The sequence below is a fragment of the Scleropages formosus genome, chromosome 13 (genome assembly GCF_900964775.1).
Source record: "Scleropages formosus chromosome 13, fSclFor1.1, whole genome shotgun sequence".
In the NCBI taxonomy this organism is placed as follows: Eukaryota; Metazoa; Chordata; class Actinopteri; order Osteoglossiformes; family Osteoglossidae; genus Scleropages; species Scleropages formosus.
The window spans coordinates 11,513,642-11,536,104 of NC_041818.1; the positions used below are offsets into that span (position 1 = coordinate 11,513,642).

The 22,463-nt window shown below is 41.1% G+C and overlaps 2 protein-coding genes across 5 annotated transcripts in view; both read left to right on the forward strand.

Moving 5' to 3' along the window:
* Window positions 1-2,118: 2,118 nt before the first annotated feature.
* The window catches only part of LOC108925318 (protocadherin gamma-C5-like), a 223,634-nt gene continuing 203,289 nt past the window's right edge, over window positions 2,119-22,463 (forward strand). Inside the window, exon 1 of one of the 4 annotated variants that reach the window (XM_029257425.1) lies at window positions 2,119-4,688. In XM_029257425.1, coding sequence (XP_029113258.1) covers window positions 2,274-4,688 — 2,415 coding nt within the window. In that variant the 5' untranslated portion in view covers window positions 2,119-2,273. Of the gene's footprint in view, window positions 4,689-5,583; window positions 8,084-14,609; window positions 17,063-22,463 lie in introns of those variants that run through there. The other 3 variants (XM_029257429.1, XM_029257423.1, XM_029257431.1) reach the window with 3 other exon arrangements.
* On the forward strand, window positions 18,961-21,928 carry LOC108925268 (protocadherin beta-16-like). Its single transcript, XM_018737096.2, has 2 exons — window positions 18,961-21,455; window positions 21,864-21,928. Exons 1-2 carry the CDS (start codon window positions 19,034-19,036, stop codon window positions 21,926-21,928), a joined length of 2,487 nt encoding a protein of 828 aa, XP_018592612.2. The 5' UTR covers window positions 18,961-19,033.

Sequence of the window (22,463 nt, forward strand, 5' to 3'; positions counted from 1 at the left end):
TCTTCTCTAGTCTAAACTACAAGGAGTGTGCATTTACAGGGACATCAACTGAAAACCTGTTAACCTACCTGTGAAGGGACTTTTTTTTTCCCCCCGAATATAATGTTGAATATATTAGAACTGTTGGTTTCCAAAAGTAAAATTGAATTTCTTATTTTTCTCCAATATCATCATTAGTAATAGCCTGGTTTAGATGCATAATTTCAATTTATAGTAGAAATGATTCAACTACCATGTGGACGTAAGCCCATGCCTAATATCCTTATTTCGTGCCTTTCTGTGATCACTGTAGCTGTCCATGGTCCTGGAATTCTTTCACAGTGTAAGGCACAACTTGAATTGTATAAACACTTTAAACGTGGCAACCATTTTACAGTGTTTTTGGCTAACTTAATTCTTGCAGAATTTATAAAGTATTGTGATGCTTAATGTGTAAATTGTAGTTTGATAAGGCGATCAACGAAGGCACGGTGGCACAGCTAGTAGTGCGGTTGTCTCACAGCGCCTGGGTAGTGCGAGAGAATGTGGGTTTGATCCCTGCTCATTCTGTGTGGAATTTCCATGGTCTCTCCCTGCCCTGGGTTTCCTCCGGATGCTGCGGTTTCCTCCCACAGTCCGAAGACATGCTGTTCAGGTTCCCCCATAGTGTGTGAGTGTGTTTCACTAATGCATGGATGAGTAACCCTTTGTAAGTAGTGTATCTAGCAGTGTAGTTATCTTGGTGAATAAGGTGTGTGTGGGCTAGTATCCCTAAGTGAATAAATGTAAATGATCAAGCGGAAATGCTCTCGTTTATTTTTGCGGTAATGTCATTCTGCCAGAACTCCTGGTCTTTTACCTTGAAACTCGGTTTGCTAAGGGGAGCGATGAAACCAGGCTGATTTCATAGTGGCTTTGACATTTATCACGTGAAATTCATATAATATTTATTAGCCTATTATAAGAATTTTTTTGTTCCATGTCAACATATTTATTGATATTGAAACAATCATATAACTTATGCATGCCTCAAGATATGGATAGTAAACTGTTAAGCACGTTTTTTTTTTCTTTGTATGCGGTGTGTGAAATTCTCTGCAAGTCGCCGTTCCTCTCTGTTATAGCTTCACACGGCAAGGTGTTTTGCGGAAAAAGCATCAGATAGACTGAACTGCATGAGAATTTACATCTGAACAGCCCTGGGGCTATTAAGCAGCAGCGGTACTTGCTGCACCACCATACCTCCCTTGGAGTTCCTCTGTACAGTATATTCTACCTACAGAGCAACGGATATCGGAACGACTGATTTCAGGAACAAGTGAGAGTGGCGTAGAAATATTTTTTCGGGGGGAAAAAAAGAATAAAACAGGACAATTAAAACGCAATATGCATAAAATGAAATTAAAACATGTAAAAACACACACAAATGTACAGTATATACGCACCTGTGTGTTAACATGCGCACAAACAGTTGGAAAACGCCACCTCAGAAAAGCAGTGTGTAAACCTATCCCAATTCGCGTTCAGTCATCACAGCAGCCCTAGCACGTGACCCAGGCTCATTGTTTCCCTTTCCCAAAATGGCAAAGAGTTGTAATGTGAGTTTCCGTAATTCGGTGTTGCGAATTGAATAATTCCAAAGATTTAAGTGTAACCTGGCTGCAGGTTACACTTTATACAGGTTATACAGTATAACCTTTCTGCGGGTTTTTCGCATTACTCGGTATCCACTGTTTTTAGATTTCAATTTAATTGGATGTTACGCAATGCTGTTTAATCCCCTCTTCCCGCTAATAATCCGTTGCTCCAAAGATGGACTATATGTCAAACCTGAGGTGCATATTGGAGAATATTTATCCCATGACCAGTAACATGTCCATAAGAACAGAATTTGCTATTAGGTTTCACGGTAATGGGATCGAAACTATACATTCATAGTGTAATAATAAATCAGAGAACATATATTGCATGCAGTACATAAATACACATTTGTAACCACTTGAGACTAAGGGTTTGGAATTAGTGATTTCTGTGTAGGTGTTTCATAAAGAAAATAAGGTTGTCATTCTCTCCCGACTTGTTCCTGTCTGTTTTGTAGTAAAACGCGAAGGGTCGCTGTTTACCAACGCGGAAAGCCCAGTGCTTGGCCGTCCCATCCCTTCTGTCTGTCAATGTGGACTCATATTGCGGCAGAGAATTTGGGTTTTCTTTCAGCTCAGTTTATTGCTAAACACCTTTCCATCACAATATTAGGGAAAGTACATTAAAGATATAACTGTATAATCTGTTAAGCAATGGGAAAGATAAGCGACTGCTTTCTGAATCACAGGCGGTGGAGACACCTAGTAGTACTTATTGTTACCGTTCATGTCTGTACCGGAGATCTCCGCTATTCTATTCCGGAAGAAATGAAAAAGGGCTCGGTGATCGGAAATATCGCGCAGGATTTAAGGATTGATGTAAGAAATCTGCAGGAGCGAACAGCCAGGATTGATTCTGAAGGTAATAAACAGTACTGCAACATAAATCTGAATACGGGCGATTTGGTTGTGAACGAAAGGATGGACCGAGAAGAACTGTGCGGACAGAAGTCTTCGTGCACGTTGAATATGGATGTTGTTTTCGAAAATCCTCTGGAACTACATCGTGTTATGCTGGATATTCAGGATATAAACGACAACTCGCCGTCATTTCCCAACCACATAATCAACCTGGAGATACCGGAATCTGCTGCAAAGGGTGTTCGGTTCTCCATTGAGGAGGCCCATGATCCAGACCTGGGGACAAATTCTGTACAGGGCTACACTCTTGCGGCAAACATACATTTTGTTCTGGATGTACGTGCGAGCAGCGATGGAGGTAAATACGGAGAATTGGTCCTAGAAAATGAGCTGGATCGGGAGAAACAAGACGAACTCACTCTCACTCTGATTTCTTACGATGGAGGATCTCCTCAGCGCTCTGGTACTGTTGTCATCCAGGTCCGTGTGCTGGATGCCAATGACAATGTACCTGTGTTCACCCAGTCAGTCTATAAGGTGAGTCTGCAGGAAAACTCGCCACTGGATACAGTAGTAGTGACAGTCCGTGCTACAGATGAAGATGAGGGACCGAATGGGGAAGTTACTTATGAATTTAGTCACATATCAGTCAAAGCTAAAACTGTATTTGGCATTGACCGTAAAAGTGGAGAAATTAAAGTGGCAGGACCAATAGACTTTGAAGATGTTTCCTCTTTTGAGATCCGTGTTAATGCCAGAGATGGAGCAGGCTTGACGGCACATTGCAAAGTTTTTATTGAAATAGCCGATTTAAACGATAACGTCCCGCAAATTTTTATTAAATCTCTGAAAACGCCGCTTCCTGAGAACTCCCCTGCAGGTACTGAGGTTGCCATAATATACATACAAGACAAAGACTCCGATTCAAACAGTAAGGTAAAATGTTACGTTCAAGAAACTGCACCTTTTAAACTGAGGCCGTCAGTTAAAAACTACTTCTCTTTGATAACAACCCGGGAACTGGATCGCGAGGGTGAATCGGAATACAACATTACGCTGACTGCCACCGATGAAGGAATTCCTCCTCTCTCTTCTTCTAAAGCTATAATACTGTCTGTCTCCGATGTTAACGACAATCCACCTGCATTTGATGAACAGTCGTACAGCGCCTATGTAAGTGAAAATAATAAACCCGGTTTTTCCGTTTGTTCTGTCAAGGCGAAAGACCCAGACTGGAGAGAAAACGGTACAATTCTCTACATAATGTTGCCTGCTGAGATTAATGGTACTCCCGTGTCATCATTTTTATCCATTAATGGAGAGACGGGAGTGATCCATGCTGTGAGATCGTTTGACTATGAGCATTTCAGAAGCTTCGAAGTGTGTGTTGTAGCCAGAGACAATGGTTCTCCTCCACTCAGCAGCAACGTCACTGTGAGCGTCTACATAACAGACCAGAATGATAACTCTCCACAGATATTATATCCAGCTCCATCGGGGAACTCTTTCATGACTGAGATGGTTCCCAAAGCTGCTCACGCGGGCTCCCTGGTTTCCAAGGTGATCGCAGTGGATGCGGACTCTGGACAGAACGCCTGGTTGTCCTATCAGATTGTGAAATCCACTGATCCTGGACTTTTCACTATTGGTCTCCACAGTGGAGAAATAAAGTTGCAGCGGGATGTTGCTGAGTCTGACAGCATGAAGCAGAACCTTGTTGTTGCAGTGAAAGATAACGGACAGCCCTCTTTATCAACAACCTGTTCATTATATTTAGTCATTTCGGACAATTTGGCAGAAATTCCAGAACTGAAAGATGTATCTTATGAGGATAACAATTCCAAATTAACATCTTATTTGATTATTGCCTTGGTTTCTGTTTCCACCTTTTTCCTCACATTCATTATTCTCGTAGCGGCTGTCAGGATTTGCCGCGGGAGGAAGCCCAGCATGATGTTTGACGGCGCAGTCGCTATTCCCAGCGCATATTTCCCTCCTGGTTACGCAGAAGTGGACGGAGCGGGAACTCTGCGCAGTTCGTACAATTATGACACGTACTTAACAACAGGCTCGCGCACCAGCGACTTCAAGTTCGTGAGATCCTACAATGACAGCACGATGCCAGCAGACCAAAGTATGGAAAACGAATCAGTAGGAATCATTAAAGAGGAATCAACAAGACTGAATGGAACAGTTGATTCGAGCCAGGTAACGAAACATTTTTCCTGTTCTTATATCGTGTTGTCCCTTTTGAAGATGTGGTTTGATTGTATTATACAAAGTTTGTGTAACATTAGGCGTTCAGTCTAATGTTTTAATTTTGTACACACCTCAAAGTGACATTTTATTTTAGAGTGGGCCCATCTGGCATTACAATGGGAAAACTAGCTCTGTTATCGCTTATTCTATAGTTTTGCTTTTAGCTCTGGAAGAGAGAATACGTTTAATTATATGTAGTATATATACAGATGGATAGACATGTTTTATGAGTAAATTGAGATGGGAGTAGGGGAGGTAGAATCTTTTTTCAAACAATACTTGAATCGTTTTGTGGAACTATGAAACATTATAACATAAGATGTCAAATACAATGTACTTATATACCAAAATGTCCAGTCAAATTTCCACAAACACCATACAGGAAAATAAAATGAATAATAATTCATCAGAATATATAAAACTTGCCCTTCTCATTTTCTAAGGGCCTGGGAACACCCCCCGACCGCCTTTCTTTCTGGGTGGGACACTATGGCAAGGTTAAATAGAAATTATAATCTGATAGACGGTACCTTTTTATTGAGACTGATGTCCAGTATTTCCAGTGCGCCTGTTCTCTGCCTTGACTGCCTTTTCGCTTTAACCATCGTATTCTTTTCTTGCGAATCTAAATATTTAAATACGTATGTTTGTGTAAATTGATTTTGCTTTTTTTTAATTCTATTCATTATGCTGAGCTACAGTATGGTTACGACAGCAATGATACTGCTGTAGTTGACTATACTGTAATGTTGTCCAGCTGTACAAACGCAAAGTGTCGCTGTTTACTCGCGTGGGAAACTGCCCGTTTGTCCCTCCTACCTCTTCTGTCTGTCAATGAGGACCCAGATTGCGGCAGAGAATTTGGGTTTTTCTTTATTTCTGCAACTGCCGAACTCTTCCTCATCGCAGAACAAGGGAATAATATATAACTGTATAAAACAATGGGAAACAGAAGCAAGTGCCTTTTCAGTGAGGTACAGTGGAAACACCTAGTAGTGTTTATTGTTGCCATTCATTTCTGCGTCGGAGATCTCCGCTATTCTTTTCCAGAGGAACTGAAAAAGGGCTCGGTGATCGGAAATATCGCGCAGGATTTAAGGATTGATGTAAGAAATCTGCAGGAGCGAACAGCCAGGATTGATTCTGAAGGTAATAAACAGTACTGCAACATAAATCTGAATACGGGCGATTTGGTTGTGAACGAAAGGATGGACCGAGAAGAACTGTGCGGACAGAAGTCTTCGTGCACGTTGAATATGGATGTTGTTTTCGAAAATCCTCTGGAACTGCATCGTGTTACGCTGGATATTCAGGATATAAACGACAATTCGCCGTCATTTCCCAACCACATAATCAACCTGGAGATACGGGAATCTGCTGTAAAGGGAGCTCGGTTCTCCATAGACGAGGCCCACGATCCAGATACAGGAACCAACTCTGTGCAAGGATACATTCTCAAAGTAAACGATTATTTTGCTTTGACTGTCCATACGAGCCCACATGGAGGTAAATACGGAGAGATTGTGCTTGAGAACGAGTTAGATCGGGAAAAGAAAAATGAGTTTTCCCTCAGCCTAGTAGCTTACGACGGGGGAAATCCGCAAAGGTCAGGTACGGTTGTCGTCCAGGTGCGTGTGTTGGATGCAAATGACAATGTACCTGTCTTTTCTCAATCTGTGTATAAGGCCAGTCTACCAGAAAACTCACCATTGGACACAGTCGTCCTAATAGTTAGTGCTACTGATGCAGACGAGGGACCAAATGGAGAGGTTACTTACGAATTTAGTCATATTTCAATAAAAGCTAAAAGCATTTTCAGTGTTGACCATAAAAGTGGGGAAATTAAAGTGAACGGAGAAGTTGACTACGAGGAATCTTCTTCGTTTGAGTTATTTGTTAAAGGCAAAGACGGAGCGGGTCAAACTGCGAATTGCAAAGTTCTGGTTGAAATAATTGACTTAAACGACAATGCCCCACTGATGTCAATTAAATCCCTAAAAACGCCGATTCCAGAAAATTCTCCTATTGGCACTGAGGTAGCCATAATATACATACAAGACAAAGACTCCAAAGCAAATGGTAAAGTGAGATGTTCTGTTCACCAATCCAAAATCTTTGAATTGACACCCTTTGTGAAAAACTATTTTTCTTTACGTACCATCAGTGAATTGGATCGTGAGACTGACTCAGAATACAACATTACACTGACTGCTACTGACGAGGGAATCCCTCCACTTTCCTCTTTTATAAATATCAAATTAACTGTGGCCGATGTTAACGACAATTCTCCTGTATTTGAAAAACAGTCGTACAGCGCTTATGTGAGCGAAAATAACAAACCTGGCTCCTCCGTTTGTTCGATAAGAGCTAGAGACCCAGACTGGAGACAAAACGGAACCGTTTTCTATTCTCTTGTGTCCAGTGAAATCAACGGTGTTCCAGTTTCTTCGATTCTATCAATTAACGGAGAAACAGGAGTGATCCATGCTGTGAGATCGTTTGATTACGAGCAGTTCAGAAGTTTCAAAGTCCACGTTGTAGCCAGAGACAATGGTTCTCCTCCACTCAGCAGCAACGTCACTGTGAGCGTCTACATAACAGACCAGAATGATAACTCTCCACAGATATTATATCCAGCTCCATCGGGGAACTCTTTCATGACTGAGATGGTTCCCAGAGCTGCTCACGCGGGCTCCCTGGTTTCCAAGGTGATCGCAGTGGATGCGGACTCTGGACAGAACGCCTGGTTGTCCTATCAGATTGCGAAATCCACTGATCCTGGACTTTTCACTATTGGTCTCCACAGTGGAGAGATCAGGTTGCAGCGGGACGTTGCTGAGTCTGACAGTATGAAGCAGAACCTTGTTATTTCAGTGAAAGATAATGGAAATCCTTCTCTTTCTACAACATGTGCAGTTTATCTACTTATTTCTGACAACTTAGCTGATGTTCCCGAGCTGAAAGACATGTCCTATGAAGACAGCACTTCTAATTTAACATCTTATTTAATTATTGCTCTTGTCTCCGTCTCTACATTTTTCTTAACTTTCATTATTCTTGTTGTGGCCGTGAGGATTTGCCACAGGAGGAAGCCAAGAATGTTTGATGGTGCAGTCGCCATTCCCAGCGCATATCTTCCTCCGGGTTATGCCGAGGTGGATGGAGTAGGAACTCTCCGAAGTTCTTACAACTATGACACTTACTTAACAACAGGCTCTCGCACCAGTGACTTCAAGTTTGTCCAGTCTTACCATGACGATACATTGCCTGCAGACCAGACTCTCCGGAAGAACTCCCATGAAATGATCAAGAACCATCAAAATATAGAAGATGACGGTTGTGAGGTAAAATGAATTTATTTTCCCCCACAATTTTTAAATGTTTCCTAATAATCTAATTACTAAATATTATTGACAGGGGACCCGGTTTATTAGGGGGCTCTTGCGAACGTATTGTAATGCACACCGTTGCATTATTAGTAATTCCTGTACAACACAGTAGAATAAAAAGATATTAACACCAAACAGGGGATGGGCTATTTCTTCTAAAATAGCGACAGGACCAAAATGTCTCTCTAAAAATTTATTTCCATCTTTGTTTATGCAGTGGTGCAAGATTAGCGGTATAATTCTTTTTGTACGAGTGCCGGGCGGATATAATATGACCGAAATGCATGTATTTTTGTGTTCGCTTCTAAGTTTTTCCTAACTCACAAAAAAAATTACATTTACATTTTATATGTACATTTACATTTATTCACTTAGCGGACGCTTTTCTCCAAAGCGACGCACATCTCAGAGAAATACAATTTGTGCATTACATTAGGAGAAGGAGAGACATAGTGGCAGATACGTGATTCAAAATTCTCAGAATTTTGGAGGGAGGCAGAGTTTCAGACAGATTCTGGCCACAAAGCGACTACGCCAAATGTTTTTGTTCTGTGTATTAAACCAAGTGACAGGTTACCGCCTTCGTTTTACACATCTTGTCTCTTTTTCTGCTAAAATTCTAGGATAATTCACCGTGACCTTCAAATGTGCATACCTCAGCCTTGCACATCAATACTGTATTTAGTGACTATAAAAGGAAAGTACACTCTTCTTCACCCCTCCTTCAGGGGTCTGTGAAATATAGGCGTCCTTTCAAAATAACGAGCAACTAAATAAAAGTTAGAAAAAATAAAATTACTCTTATTGCCATCTGTGAAATTATTCTGTGTGAACAAAATCAATTGCTATTATCTGAGGGCAGTATTCTCTCAACTTATATATGAACAGTTTTTTCTAGGACGGAGTCTTTAGCTTTCATTCGGTTCGGGAAGGGGTCTGGCGCCTTGATAAGGTTTATAACCTCAAAAATCCTCATGTAGGTCGCAAAGGTCCTTACCAAGTTATAACAGTAGATACATTATATCACATTAAGTAAAAGGTATTAATCCAAAGGCAAGTCAACATGCAGAAGTCATGTTTTTAAACGTAACTGTACCCTTACCCCTTCATACCCGCGCGGAAGGTAATTGTTTCTTGTTCAGTTCATACGATTCATTGATCATTAGGAAGTAACACCATCTGTATATCAGAGGAGATTAGTGTTTTGTGTAGAACATTGAACTTTGTGCTAATACAGTATGTTGAGGAGAAAGGTGTCTGCGATGTTTTCAGCGAAGCAGTAGTTGTTCATCATGTCTGTAAAAAGTTATTAATTCATTCCCTAACAGTTCAGAATCCACAGTGGGGCTTCTTCGACTTACATTTTCCGCACCGTTCCTGCATACTGACTTGTTTTTGGTTGGGTAAAATCAGTTTTTGTTATTGGTAGCATGACTTGGATTAATCTACTACGTTGTAACATCACTGTATTCTGGAGTAGCTGGAATTGTACAATTTAAACTGTTCCTGCCTTCCACACTGAGTGTTATGGGTTCAAATCCAGCTCCTGCTGCAGTAGCTTTAACCAAGATGCTTGTTCGAGAAAAAAATACGGTGCCATAAGACGGATACACACACACACACACAGCCTGAAACCGCTTGTATGGAGAGGGGTCGCGGCGCACCGGAGCCTAACCTGGCAACACAGGGCGCAAGGCTGGAGGGGGAGGGGACACACTCAGGACGGGACGCCAGTCTATAACAGGGCAACCCAAGCAGGGCTCGGCAAAGCCCGCTGCGCCCCACACCCCACACCATAAAACGAATAATCAACTTTAAATTTATTCCCATTTGACGCATATGTCAGTTAAGTAAGGAATATTTTTACTAAGACACGTTGTTTGCGTTTTAGAAATAAAATTAAACCATTAACACTGTAAAACACAATTGTTTCGGCATTATGAGAAAGCCCACATTTGAATTTAACTTGTGGTGTCGCTATTCACTAACAAGAGACAAGGGGAGATGAACACACTCTCCCTCCCACACGAATGATATTGAAATGAGGTTGTTGCACAGCAGAACTCCATCTTAACCACACCGTTTGGACAGCATACTCCTTCCTTTATAGTGCGAGCAAAAATAACTATGAAATAACCAAATACTGAATTGGATGAAATTCGAAATAATTTATCAAGAATGAAGACTGGATTACAATTTTTCGGCTTCTGGGTGGAGCTTTATTGTTTTGTTTTAACCCATCTAGACCTTTATGTCGTTCATGGAAATTTAAGCTACTCCATTCCGGAAGAGATGAGACGTGGAGAGGTTATCGGAAATATAGCTGATGATCTTAGAATTGATGTGAAAGGATTGTCATCCCGCAAGGCCCGCGTTGATGCCGAAGGTGGCCGCAGACTTTATTGCGACATTAATCTGAATACTGGCGATTTGAGTGTTGCTGACAGGATCGACAGAGAAGGGATCTGTGGAAAGAAGACCTCGTGCATCTTAAAATATAAACTTGTTCTAGAGAATCCGTTGGAACTGCATCGCATTACTCTGCATGTTCAGGATATTAATGACAACGCACCACAGTTTAGATCTGATACAGTTAATATAGAAATCAGAGAATCTGCAAATAAAGGGACTCGCTTTCTCCTGCAGGAGGCCAGCGACGCGGACATAGAACTAAATGCAGTTCAAACCTATACGCTACAAAACAATGACCATTTTGCATTGGCTGTGAAAACGAACACAGACGGAGGAAAGTACGGTGAGTTAGTGTTAGAAAAAGAGCTGGATCGTGAACAGCAGCAGGAGGTAAAATTATTACTTACCGCTGCTGATGGTGGGACTCCACAGAGATCTGGTACAGTACTCATAAATATCACTGTGCTGGATGCCAATGATAATATTCCAGTGTTTAGCCAGAGTGTGTATAAAGTCAGTTTGCCAGAAAATTCTCCTTTAGGTACCTTAGTGGTTACAGTTAGCGCCACAGATGCGGACGAGGGAGCAAACGGCCAAGTTACGTACGAATTCGGACGGGTTTCGGATGAGGACGTTAAATTGTTTTCTCTTGATAATAAAACAGGTCAAATGAAAGTTATTGGAGAAATAGATTTCGAAGAGGAGACAAGTTATGAGTTGCGTATCCAAGCAAAAGATGGGCCAGGTTTGTCCTCTGTTTCCAAAGTAGTAATAGAAATTGCTGATGTAAATGACAATGCGCCAGTAATATTTATTAAATCTCTGAACAGCCCTGTCCCAGAGAATGTTTTACCTGGTACTGAGGTGGGCATAATTAATGTTCAGGACAAAGATTCTGAGGAAAATCGACAGGTGCGCTGCTCCATTCCACAAAATGTTCCTTTTAAGTTAGTATCGTCTATCGAAAGTTATTATTCACTTGTAACAACTAAGGAACTAGACCGTGAGCAGGTATCTGATTACAACGTAACAATTAGTGCCGTCGATGGGGGTTCTCCGTCTTTGTCTTCATTTAAAATTTTGCAATTATCTGTGTCAGACGTGAACGACAATTCACCTGTATTTCATGAACAGTCGTACAGTGCCTATGTGGGCGAAAATAACAAACCTGGCTCGTCCGTTTGTTCTGTTACGGCGACAGATCCAGACTGGAGACAAAATGGTACTGTATTCTATTCCCTGTTACCTACTGAAGTTAGCGGGATTCCAGTGTCCTCGTTTTTATCCATTAATGGAGAGACGGGAGTGATCCATTCCGTGAGATCATTTGACTATGAGCAGTTCAGAAGCTTCAAAGCCCACGTTGTAGCCAGAGACAATGGTTCTCCTCCACTCAGCAGCAACGTCACTGTGAGCGTCTACATAACAGACCAGAATGATAACTCTCCACAGATATTATATCCAGCTCCATCGGGGAACTCTTTCATGACTGAGATGGTTCCCAGAGCTGCTCACGCGGGCTCCCTGGTTTCCAAGGTGATCGCAGTGGATGCGGACTCTGGACAGAACGCCTGGTTGTCCTATCAGATTGTGAAATCCACTGATCCTGGACTTTTCACTATTGGTCTCCACAGTGGAGAGATCAGGTTACAGCGGGATGTTGCTGAGTCTGACAGTACGAAACAGATGAAACAGAGCCTTGTTATTTCAGTGAAAGATAATGGAAATCCTTCTCTTTCTACAACATGCTCGGTTTATTTACTTATTTCAGACAACTTGGCAGAAGTTCCAGAACTGAAAGACATGTCTTACAAAGACAAAAATTCAGATCTGACATTATATTTAATCATTGCCCTGGTCTCGGTTTCCACTTTTTTCCTCACTTTCATGATTTTGGTTGTTGGCGTGAGGTTTTGCTGCGGGAGAAAATCCAGACCGGTTTTTGAAGGCGCAGTCGCTATTCCCAGCGCATATTTCCCTCCTGGTTACGCAGAAGTGGACGGAGCGGGAACTCTGCGCAGTTCGTACAATTATGACACGTACTTAACAACAGGCTCGCGCACCAGCGACTTCAAGTTTGTTACCTCCTATGATGACACCATACTGCCTGCTGACAAGACCTTAATAGGGAATCCTGAAGAAACGACAGCAGGTTACTCAACTCAAAAAGGAATCGATAGCGCATGTGAGGTAAAGTCATCTTTTTAACTAATATATTGTTCATGTGCTGAGCAGTGATATCGCTTGATAATCCATCAAGGCTTTAAAATGCAGTTTAGTCGGACTGTTAGCGCAGTTCTTCGATATCATTCATATCAGAGTCGATATCATTTAACATCGGTTTGGTTTAAATGCTTTTTTACATGCCTGTTATTTTCGATGTTTCCCATTTGGGCTTGTTTACGAAATGCATCAGGCCATTTGCCTCGATTTTGTACGAATTATCAGGAATCCTATTGCTATCTTAACTGTTCTACAGTAAGATTTTATTGATGTAATTAGTCACATAGGTTTCTGTTGCATTTGCATTATGCATTGCCCAGTGCTCCTGAATATATCATCAGTGACAACCTGGGGTCACTAAGTTTTTCAGGCCATTTAACATCACACATCTTGACTCAGATGACCCTTCTAAGGTTAATTAGACCAAAGCCTGCATCCAGGTAGTGCTCCCTGATCCGACAGCTCACTTTTCCTGATGCACGGCCATATAGATGCCCTTTCCACAGCTTTAACAATACTTTTATAGTCATCCTCCACTAATTACCTCTGTTTATCACAATAAATATCTTGAGTGCTGTCTACCTGTAGACTGTTTTATTATTTTTGGCAGACTTTACACCTTTTGCAAACCTGTCATCTGTATAACAGCATAACAATATTTAAACACACACACACACACACATACACACATTTTCTGAACCGCTTGTCCCATACGGGGTCGCGGGGAACCGGAGCCTACCCGGCAACAGAGGGCGTAAGGCTGGAGGGGGAGGGGACACACCCAGGACGGGACGCCAGTCCATCGCAAGGCACCCCAAGCGGGACTCAAACCCCAGACCCACCGAAGAGCAGGACCCGGTCCAACCCACTGTGCCACCACGCCCCCATCAATATTTAAACATTTAATCAAAAATAGGCCTGGATAAATTATTTAGCACCTCTTTTACATGTTTTTAAAACTCACATTAATATCTGGGAGAATAACACTCTCACTACTGACTGTAGACTTTAATGCACACACACACACACACACGTATAAAACCTGTATCCAGTTATAAAGTACAGCATGGTGATGTAGCAGGTAGGGCTGGTTCCTCACAGCTCTTTGGATGTGGATTGAAAGTCATTTCCATTGTGTGTGGAGTTTCCACTGAGGGCTGCAGTTTCCTCCCCCACAGTGATCCTTATTGTGTTACTGTGTATATGAATGAGTGTGTGTTGGGCCTGGAATGAACCTCACCTTGTGCACTCTGCTTCCTGGATAGGACTACTCCAACCCTGTACTGGACAAGCACTTAAAGATAATGGAAAGATGGATGTGGGGATATGTCTGTTGGTTCAAACATTCATAAATGCATTATATATTGCTGGTATTCTTAATTACGTTCATTGTCATCATTCATGCCTCACAACAGGGCATTGGCATACCGATGGGGAGCCCATAGTATTCAGGGAAACCTGCGTGTAACTCCGTTGAATGTTATTGCAATTTTTTGGGGGGATCCTTATTATCTCGTAAGCTATTACGGTTAAGTATGAGCATATGACAGCGCACGAAAATGTTACGATCCGTCTTATTTAAGAAAACCGGTTATTTAAATGAGGAAATTAATTTGTCACATGTAGCGAATTCTCCTGTCATAAAGGATGATAGTATGCGGGATGTTTCCTAAAAATTCCACATGGCAGTTCTTTGTACTCGAGGTGTCGCTGCTGACTAACAAAGTACTGCAATACAGTACATCCCCGCCCACTGAGGCCATATTTCAAGTGGATCGTCCGTCATTTCGCCGACCAAATGTTAATACAGGCGACTGAAGACCTTTCTTTGTTTTGATATTTGTTACTGATGCAAAATAAATCCGAACTTTCAAGCTGCTGCCATTAAGCACGAAGATGGGAAGCAGGGATTTTCAGAAAACCTACATTGTGTGCTGCATTATTTTCGTTCTCTTGCTGCATTTCGCTGTGGGGGATTTAAGCTATTCCATAGCGGAGGAAATGAAACGTGGATCTGTGATAGGAGATTTAGCGAAGGACCTGGGACTCGATGTCAAAACTCTATCAGTCCGCAATGCCCGCGTGGATGCTGAAAGTAGCCGCCGACGTTACTGCGACATTAACCACAGTACTGGAGATTTAATTGTTTCTGAGAGGATCGACAGAGAAGCGCTATGCGGAAAGAAGACCTCCTGCATTTTAAATTACGAGCTTGTTCTGGAGAATCCATTGGAGTTACATCGCATTGCACTTCACGTTCAGGACATTAACGACAACTCACCACAATTTCCTAAAGATACAATTAAACTGGAAATCCTGGAATCTACCGGTAAAGCAGCTCGCTTTCCCTTAGATGAAGCGCAAGATGCAGACATAGGGCAAAACGCGGTTCAAACATATGCATTACAAAGGAATGACCATTTTGCACTGGCTGTTAGAACGAACACAGATGGAGTAAAATACGGTGAGTTAGTGTTAGAAAATGAGCTGGATCGTGAGAAACAACAAGAGTTAACATTATTTCTTACCGCTGCTGATGGTGGGACTCCTCAGAGATCTGGTACTGTAGTCATACATGTCACTGTGTTGGATGCCAATGATAATATTCCAGTGTTTAGCCAGAGTGTGTATAAAGTCAGTTTGCCAGAAAATTCTCCTTTAGGTACTGTAGTGGTTACAGTTAGCGCCACTGATGCAGACGAGGGAGCCAATGGGGAAGTTTCTTATGATATGGGACGTGTTTCAGACAACATTCAAAAATTGTTTGAACTTGAAAGGAAATCTGGAGAAATAAAAGTAATAGGTCCAATCGACTTTGAAGAGGAGTCCACATACGAGTTGCGCATCCAAGCAAAAGATGGCTCTGGATTGGCCTCCTACACTAAAGTAGTAATGCAGATTATTGATCTAAATGATAATGCTCCTCAAATTTTTATTAAATCGCTGAATAGCCCCGTCCCAGAGAACGTGTTACCTGGCACAGAGGTCAGCATAATTAATGTGCAGGATAAAGACTCTGAAGGAAATCGACAAGTACACTGTTCCCTGGAGCAGAATGTTCCTTTCAAGTTAGTGCCGTCAATTAAAAATTATTATTCGCTGGTAACTACTGCTGAGTTGGACCGTGAACTTGTGTCGGATTACAACGTTACAATTATCGCGAAGGACGGCGGCTCTCCGTCTTTGTCTTCATCTGTAACTATAGAACTAGTTGTGTCAGACGTCAATGACAATTCACCTGCATTTGACGAACAGTTGTATAGCGCTCATGTGAGTGAAAATAACAAACCTGGTTCTTCTATTGGCTCTGTTACGGCAAGAGACCCAGATTGGAGACAGAACGGGACAGTTTTTTATTCTCTGTTGTCTAGTGAAATCAGCGGGGTTCCAGTTTCTTCGATTTTATCAATTAACAGAGAGACGGGAGTGATTCATGCTGTGAGGTCGTTTGATTATGAACATCTTCGAAGCTTCAAAGCACACGTAGTAGCCAGAGACAACGGTTCTCCTCCACTCAGCAGCAACGTCACTGTGAGCATCTACATAACAGACCAGAATGATAACTCTCCACAGATATTATATCCAGCTCCATCGGGGAACTCTTTCATGACCGAGGTGATCCCCAAAGCTGCTCACGCGGGCTCTCTGGTTTCCAAGGTGATCGCAGTGGATGCGGACTCTGGACAGAACGCCTGGTTGTCCTATCAGATTGCGAAATCCACTGATCCTGGACTTTTCACTATTGGTCTCCACAGTGGAGAGATCAGGTTGCAGCGGGATGTTGCTGAGTCTGACAGCATGAAGCAGAACCTTGTTGTTGCAGTGAAAGATAACGGACAGCCTTCTCTATCCACAACCTGTTCATTATATTTACTTATTTCAGACAATTTGGCAGAAGTTCCAGAACTGAAAGATATATCTTATGAGGAGGACAATTCCAAATTAACATCTTATTTGATTATTGCCCTGGTTTCCGTTTCCACCTTTTTCCTCACTTTCATTATTGTCGTTGTGGCTGTGAAGATTTGCCAACAGAAGAAGCCCAGAATGATGTTTGACGGCGCAGTCGCCATTCCCAGCGCGTATTTCCCACCTGGTTATGCAGAGGTGGATGGGACAGGAACTCTGCGCAGTTCCTACAATTATGACACATATTTAACAACTGGTTCGCGGACCAGTGACTTCAAGTTCGTCAGATCTTTAGATGACAATACCATCACCGACCATACTATGACCAGAAAAACAGTAGCTGCTGAAGAGAGCACCAGTATCCTCAGTGAACTATGTGATTCAAATGAGGTAAGATATATTTACTTTTTACAATGCTAAGGTACATTTGAAACTAATTTTATGGTTGATTCTAATATTGTATTTGCACAATCCGTGTTTCAAACCAAATCAAGTTTTTTCTTTAACTGATCTTTAAAAGGTAAAGGTATTATTCGTGTGGGGATGGTGTTCCGTTTCAAAAAAATACTTTTTGTTCATTGTCAGTAACTCCGCAAAGGTGACAAGCCATTCGTTTTCTCAGAGTATAATCCTTTACCTCAAGTCTGTTTAGAAAACTTTTCTATTTGTGCCACGTGGGGCAAGATAAATTGCATCCATCTAAGTTGCATATTTCCTTGGTTCGTTCTCGGGTCTGTTGAGGGAGTTGCCCAGGAGACAATTCTATTTGCAACTATCAGTAAAATTTAAAACAAGATATTTATTTGGAATATAAAAGAAAAATAAAACCAAAATGGGACTAACCTGAAGAAAGCTAATCAAACTCATTTGCAGTGTCAACTCTGCATGTCTATGTTGCCTGTAGTGAAAGATGAAAAATAAACCAAGAACTTTCAAAGAGAATGTGATATCAGCTGATCCCAGTAACTGCGTCATATTTAAATATGAGAACAAAATTAAACTTCTACCACAGATTGTGTCAGTTGACAGTTCAAAAATGTTAGACTTGTCACCGTCACATCTAAAGTACTGTCTTTAACAGTATCATTTACTAATGGTAAAGAGCATTTATGACAGTTTATAGCTGTCAGATTGTGTTACCAATATACGACTGTCTCAGAGTTAACGTTCAGGAAACTGGAAGAACGTATGTAAGTAAAATACATTGCTTAATGGTGTTTAGAATAGAAATGTCATGCAGTTAAGTTTCTTTTGAAAAAAAAATCAGTTGCTTTAAACGACAAATTTATTCAAAATATAAAGTAATTTTTCTCACGTCACTCTTGAAAATTACATTGTCAATCGTAATTTCATTCGATTGTTATATTGAATTTTGTGTTTGGCAGGTCAGGCCATGATCCAATTTGCTGTTGTCTTAAACATCAGAAAATTGTGTTGATCACTACCGAATGCAATGTAGCGTTTGCACCAAAACTGAATGTCAAGATAATTAAAAAATATTTATTCCGTTTCTTCAATCAAAGGTCGAATTTATATATATTTATATATATATATATATTTTGTTGATATATAGGCAGTAATGTGTCAGTGTCTGTGGCTACCCTGTGATCGACTGGTGTTGTTTCTGAGATGTGCACTGCCTGGTCTAGCGTCATATGATTCCAAGATCCCCTTAGATCTAGAACATCTGGTTTTTGACACAAAGTGAATGTTACATGTTTTTTTTTTTTGTAACTTCCGTGACTGCTTAATAGTTTGCATCATTGTATGTTCGATATATAACTTAAGAGGCTTGGATCAGTTAGTTTGCTACAGTTAGTGTTTTGTACAAAGATTAAAAAGAAAATTGAAGACATTGTCCATCTTTTGTCGAGACATTCACCGTTTTCACCTGGACACCCTCAATGTTTTAAAACGTACCTCACGTCGTAAATTATTAGTAATTTAACGCTGCGTCTGGCAATTGTTAACACTTCGATTGGACTTCTTGTGCTAGGAATTGAAGGATTGAAATCTTAATGAAGTTTTCAGAGGTTTCTGAAAGTCATTGCGTCGTGGTGTTTTTGGATTTTGACGTTTTGCAAGACATAGTATATGAAGAAATACTGCGTGTACTGTAGTGCAGCGCTACGCTTTTGTACTTGGACTCAGTGTGTCGCTCCTGGTGAGAAAGGGATTAACTCGTTTATGAATGTCTCTCCACCCATTCGAGGCCATATAAGCGAACCACCGGCTGCTACATCACATCGTGCGCACTGTAGAGTGAAGAAGCAAAATCGGTTCGGTCCTTGGGCAGTTTCCTATAATAAATCCTTTGAATCGGTTGAATCACAGCGGTAACGCTGACACCCGAAAACGAATATGGAATACAAAGGATTTGCAAAGGTTTGCGCAAGTTACATGTTTTTTGTTCCATTGCTGCAAATCACATTTGGAGATATGACATATACTATTCCGGAAGAAATGAGAAGCGGATCTTTTATTGCGAATATAGCAAAGGATCTGGCTCTTGATGTTAAAAGGCTATCAGACCGCAATGCCCGTGTGGATACTGTCGGTGGCAGACGGCATTACTGTGAATTTAATCTGAATACTGGGGATTTTATTGTGTCTGAGAGGATCGACAGAGAAGCCCTCTGCGGGATGAAGAGCTCGTGTGCTTTAAAATACGAGCTTGTTCTGGAGAATCCTCTGGAGCTACATCGCATAACTCTTCACATTCAGGACGTTAATGACAACTCGCCAACATTTTCAAAGGATGTTATAACTATAGAAATAACAGAATCGGCGGAAAGAGGCACTCGCTTCCCTTTAGACGAGGCCCATGATGCGGACATAGGACAGAATGCGGTTCAAACCTATACAATAGAGAAGAATGAATATTTCGTTTTGGCTGTTAATACAGACACAGTAGGTTCGAAAAGTGGGGAGCTGGTTTTAGAAAAAAAGCTTGATCGTGAACAACAGCAGGAGGTAAAATTATTACTTACCGCTGCTGACGGTGGGACTCCACAGAGATCTGGTACTGCAGTCATACATGTCACTGTGCTGGATGTGAACGACAATATTCCTGTGTTTAGCCAGGCTGTGTATAAAGCCAGTCTGCCTGAGAATTCACCTTCTGGTACTTTCGTACTTAGGATTAGCGCCACTGATGCAGACGAAGGTGAAAATGGCGACGTTTTCTATGACTGGGGGCGCGTTTCCGATGATGTATTAAAGTTGTTTTCTCTTGATATGAAAACTGGAGAAATCAAGATTAACAGTCCAACTGATTACGAAGAAGAGTCCACTTATGAAATGCGGGTTCAAGCAAAAGACCGATCAGGACTAGTTTCGTACTCAACGGTTTTAATAGAAATTACCGATGTGAACGACAATGCTCCAGTGATATTAATAAAATCTCTAAACAATCCCATCCCTGAGAACGTGTTACCTGGCACAGAAGTTGGCATCATTAATGTGCAGGATAAAGACTCTGGAGAAAATGGGAAGGTTCGCTGCTCCGTTCATCAGAATGTTCCTTTTAAGTTAACACCGTCAATTCAGAAATATTATTCCTTGGTAACTACTAAAGAACTTGACCGTGAGGTAATGTCAAATTACAACATTACAGCCACTTGCACTGATGGTGGCTCTCAGCCTTTATATTCTTCTGTAACTATACAATTAGTTGTATCAGACGTCAATGACAATCCACCCGTTTTTGATGAAAAGTCTTACAGCGCCTATTTAAGTGAAAATAACAAACCTGGTTCTTCTGTTTGCTCTGTTACGTCAAGAGATCCAGATTGGAGACAAAACGGAACCGTTTTCTACTCCCTTTTGCCCGGTGAAATCAGTGGTGTTCCGATATCCTCGTTTTTATCTATTAACGGGGAAACAGGGGTGATCCATGCTGTGAGATCATTTGATTACGAGCAGTTCAGAAGTTTCAAAGCCCACGTTGTAGCCAGAGACAATGGTTCTCCTCCACTCAGCAGCAACGTCACTGTGAGCGTCTACATAACAGACCAGAATGATAACTCTCCACAGATATTATATCCAGCTCCATCGGGGAACTCTTTCATGACCGAGGTGATCCCCAAAGCTGCTCACGCGGGCTCCCTTGTTTCCAAGGTGATCGCAGTGGATGCGGACTCTGGACAGAATGCCTGGCTGTCCTATCAGATTGTGAAATCCACTGATCCCGGACTTTTCACTATTGGTCTCCACAGCGGAGAGATCAGGTTGCAGAGGGATGTTGCTGAATCTGACAGCATGAAACAAAACCTTGTTATTGCAGTGAAGGATAACGGACAGCCCTCTCTATCTACAACCTGTTCATTGTATTTACTTATATCAGACAATTTGGCAGAAATTCCAGAGCTGAAAGATATGTCTTATGAGGAGAACAATTCCAAATTAACATCTTATTTGATTATTGCCCTGGTTTCCGTTTCCACTTTTTTCCTCACTTTCATTATTCTTGTTGTGGCTGTAAGGATTTGCCAACAGAAGAAGCCCAGAGTGCTGTTTGACGGCACAGTCACCATTCCCAGCGCATATTTACCTCCGGGATATACAGAGGTGGATGGGACAGGAACTCTGCGCAGTTCCTACAACTATGACACGTACTTAACAGCAGGCTCGCGCACCAGTGACTTCAAATTTGTGCAGTCTTACAGTGACAACACACTGCCTGCAGACCAGACTGTGAAGAGCAATCTTGAGGAAATTATAGGTAGTGATGTAAAATATCGGAGTGGATTAGATGACCAGTGTGAGGTAAGACCAATGAAAAGTCTTATTTCAAAATGTTGTTTCAGATTGTCATCAACCTTTGCTTGGTTAATATTTTCAGCAGCACATTTTAGAACAGCGACACTTCTTCGTTTGTTCCAGTACGCTTTTGGGTCGTTTGCGATTCTATTTTTACATGTTTTTTTTGTATGCAGCTATTCTATTATTTTGTCCCCCATTTATGCATTTTTGTTTGAATGTATTTTTTATAAGCGACAGAAAATCAAAGATCTAATTGACATATCGTACCAGTCAAAAGTATAGATACATTTGTTTAACTTTATGCTTTAAGGCATTTGGTTAGTATGTTTGAACAGTAAAACGTTTGACATGTCTCCCAACTTTTCTGCAGTAGTTTCTAGAGATTTAGGACACCTGTAGGTTGTGTTGTTTCTTTTGTCCAATCCAGATTACCAATATAAATCAAATAATACGCGTATTGCCCAGATAAACAACATGAACTCAAACTTTTGACTATTTTCAATGCTTTAAGCATGCATCTAGATTTCACTTGTTAAAGGATCAATATTGTGGGACAATATTTTCTATATTTCTTTAAATAGTATATTTGAATCAGTGCATCACTAGTAAAAATAAAGAATAAATGTGTTTGTAAATATATTTCAAATATTTTACCTATTTTATTTTTTAATTATATGCCTAAAATGCAGGCTTCGCAGTGTTCTGATGGCTTCATGGCTGTGTTATGATAGAAATTTACATAACATAATGATGACTTTAGTAGCATACTGACTTGAAAAGTCAGAGCAAGCCATACAGTATATTACAAATATGTATTTCCTTTCATTTTGACTTTTCTTCCCTTAACAAGGCTTTATGAATTCCTATCTCTGCTCCAGTCCCTCATTTGGACCTTACTTAAAGAATCTTCAGCAAAAAGCAAACAAAAAAAATCTTTTTCTTATAACCTGTGTAAAAATTAAAGATATCTAACTATTAAGAAGCCCCTATATGGTTTCATCTTAAAATTTCTATCAGAATGTAGCAG